This window comes from Aethalodelphis obliquidens, unplaced genomic scaffold (genome assembly GCF_003676395.1).
Source record: "Aethalodelphis obliquidens isolate GAN/ISIS:26980383/991018 unplaced genomic scaffold, ASM367639v1 scaffold2577, whole genome shotgun sequence".
NCBI lineage: Eukaryota > Metazoa > Chordata > Mammalia > Artiodactyla > Delphinidae > Aethalodelphis > Aethalodelphis obliquidens.
Genome location: NW_020840483.1, coordinates 963 through 3156, shown reverse-complemented (window position 1 = coordinate 3156; position 2194 = coordinate 963). Strand labels below are relative to the sequence as shown.

General features: G+C 58.8%; 1 protein-coding gene across 1 annotated transcript; it reads right to left on the bottom strand.

Moving 5' to 3' along the window:
* Positions 1-290: 290 nt before the first annotated feature.
* Positions 291-1968, bottom strand: LOC113617195 (rho-related GTP-binding protein RhoN). The gene is made up of 3 exons (XM_027100459.1): positions 1793-1968; positions 1227-1314; positions 291-412 (listed from the first exon to the last, which is right to left on the bottom strand). The coding sequence occupies exons 1-3, from the start codon at positions 1892-1894 to the stop codon at positions 291-293; spliced, it is 312 nt and encodes a 103-aa protein (XP_026956260.1). The 5' UTR covers positions 1895-1968.
* Positions 1969-2194: the final 226 nt, after the last annotated feature.

Below are 2194 nucleotides of genomic sequence, written 5' to 3'. Positions count from 1 at the left end.
GGGCTTTCCTGAGCTCCAGCAGCAGCATTCCTATCCCCTCCATCTGGAGCTCCCACACCCAAGGAGATGGGGAGGGTGGACGAGAAGTCCCTTGAGTACTCCTCCCTGTTGTCCCCCATCTCCCCCAGATGCCATATCCAGCTCTGAGGACTGATTTCCAGGAAGTCAGGGGGGGATTGGGGAGGGGGAGAGCTTCACACACACTCTCCCTGACGGCCATGCTCAGCTGTAATTCCCTCCTCCTGGCCCATGTGTTTTCTGGTCCCCCTCAGTCTAGCTGTCCTGTTTCCCTAGGCTCCCACCTTCTTGAGGACACTGTCCAGTGTTTCTGGTCGGCTAATGTCGAAGCAGATGAGCACAGCATCCGAATCAGGATAGGCCAGAGGCCGGACATTATCGTAGTAAGAGGAACCTGAGAGAAGACAGGGAGGGAGGGGACAGACGAGGGTTCTGAGTGTGCAGAAGGCCTGGAAGGGAATGGGAGACCTTAGCAATCCTGGTCAAGGGATTCTGAGCAGAGAATGGAAAAGAGCAGGTATTAATACCCATCAAGGAGTCTGTGTTTCTCCAAGGAAGGGAGTAGACAGAGGGGAGGTTAGATGGCAGAAAACAGCTCTCCACTTCCCTAGGGGGTTCTCTAAAAGTAATCATTCTTAATCTTTTCTGAGTCTTTGAGAAGCTCATGAAATCTCTCAACATTCTCACAAAATTTTGCATGCGCCTTCTGGGCTTTGACAGACATTTTCTAAAGCTCTCCAGGGGAGCCAAGTAAAAATTTAAAACAAAACAAAAAATTCCTCCCTTTTTGTAGGGGAAGGGGCAGGGGCAGAGCCCTCCCACCCTCCCGGGACTTGATCTCAGATTTCTATAGTTCAGTCTAGAGAAGCAGTTTCCTGCCCCCAAAAGAAATTCTAAATGTCTTTCCTAAACCCAGGCCTATCTCCTAAGAAACATGTTCCAAAATAAAAGCCATTCCTTCCCAACTTTCCCAGGTATGCAGAATCGAGCTGAGGGGATGGGATACTGGGCTTTCTCCTTCAGGACAAGGTTTCTATGTGTCTCTGAAAGCTCTGCCTAGTTTTCCTGGCTTTAAGCAGAAAATTAATTTTCCTTCCTCCTAGGATAGGATGGATGGGCTGGGTTGACCTGGAGCCTAAGGGTCTAGTCCAGGGAGGGAGCAGGGTGGGGGCCTTGGAAGTCAGGGTGACCCCGAGGGACTTGGCTACCTGAAGTGTCCCACATGTTGAGCTCAATGCGGCGCTTGTCGATCTCAAAGCTCGCGGTGTAGTTCTCAAACACGGTGGGGACATAACTCTGCAGACACGAATGGCTCAAGATGAGATCCTCCAGTGCTCACCCCAGACAAATGCCCTCCTCATTCCTACACCCCGTGCAGCCCAGCCCGAGGACACAAGTTGGTCCGGTGTTGGGCAAAGGGGAGATCCCGGGAGCAGCTGCCTCAGCGGAATCTCTGCTAGGCTCCCGGACCCCCTCCCGGTCCTTTCAGGCCCTAGTTCTTCCCCTCTCCAATGCCCAAGACCCCCGACATTCCCCTAGCGCCCCCTCCGGGATCCTCCGGTTCTCCCAAACCCCATTCATCTCACCCTGCTCCCCAATGCCTCCCACCCAAAACCTCTGCAGTCCTTTCAGAAACCCCAACGCTTTCCCCAGTCCTCCAAGCCCCTCTCTCTGATCCCTGGTTACCCCAGCACCCATTTCCGTCCGTCCCCCAGGCCCCAGTCACCCACCCCCGCGGCCTCAGCGCCCCCCTCCCAAGACGCCGGTTCCTCACCCCGGGGTAGGCGTCCTTGGCGAACACCTGCAGCAGCGCCGTCTTGCCGCACTCCGCGTCCCCCACCACCACGATCTTGCAGCGACCGCTCTGCCCCTCCATAGTCCCGGCTACGCGCCGGCCCCCCGCGCAGCCCCCCTCCCGGGCTCCGCTGCCGCCTCCCCCGCCGCTGCAGCTGCAGCCGCTCGGGCCGCCGACACCGGCATCTCTCGGGCCCGCGCCGAGCCCCCGCCCGGGGCCTCGGCCCCCCCTGCGCCCCGCCCCCAGCCCAGCGGCCGCGCCCCCGGCCCCGCCTCCCGCCCCGCACTGCCTGGGGGCGGGGCCCAGAGGAGCGGGGCGGAGCCCCGGGGAAACGGGGGCTCAGGAGAAGGGTTCTAGCGCGCGGGTTTGGTCTAGTGGGCC

Bases quoted from the DNA above. Each gene is read 5' to 3' on its own strand.
- LOC113617195 (XM_027100459.1), bottom strand. From the start codon at position 1,894: ATGGAGGGGCAGAGCGGTCGCTGCAAGATCGTGGTGGTGGGGGACGCG. The intron at 1,315-1,792 runs GTGAGGAACCGG...TCGTGTCTGCAG, and splicing joins CCAAGGACGCCTACCCCGGG to AGTTATGTCCCCACCGTGTT. The intron at 413-1,226 runs GTAGCCAAGTCC...GTCTTCTCTCAG, and splicing joins CAACATGTGGGACACTTCAG to GTTCCTCTTACTACGATAAT.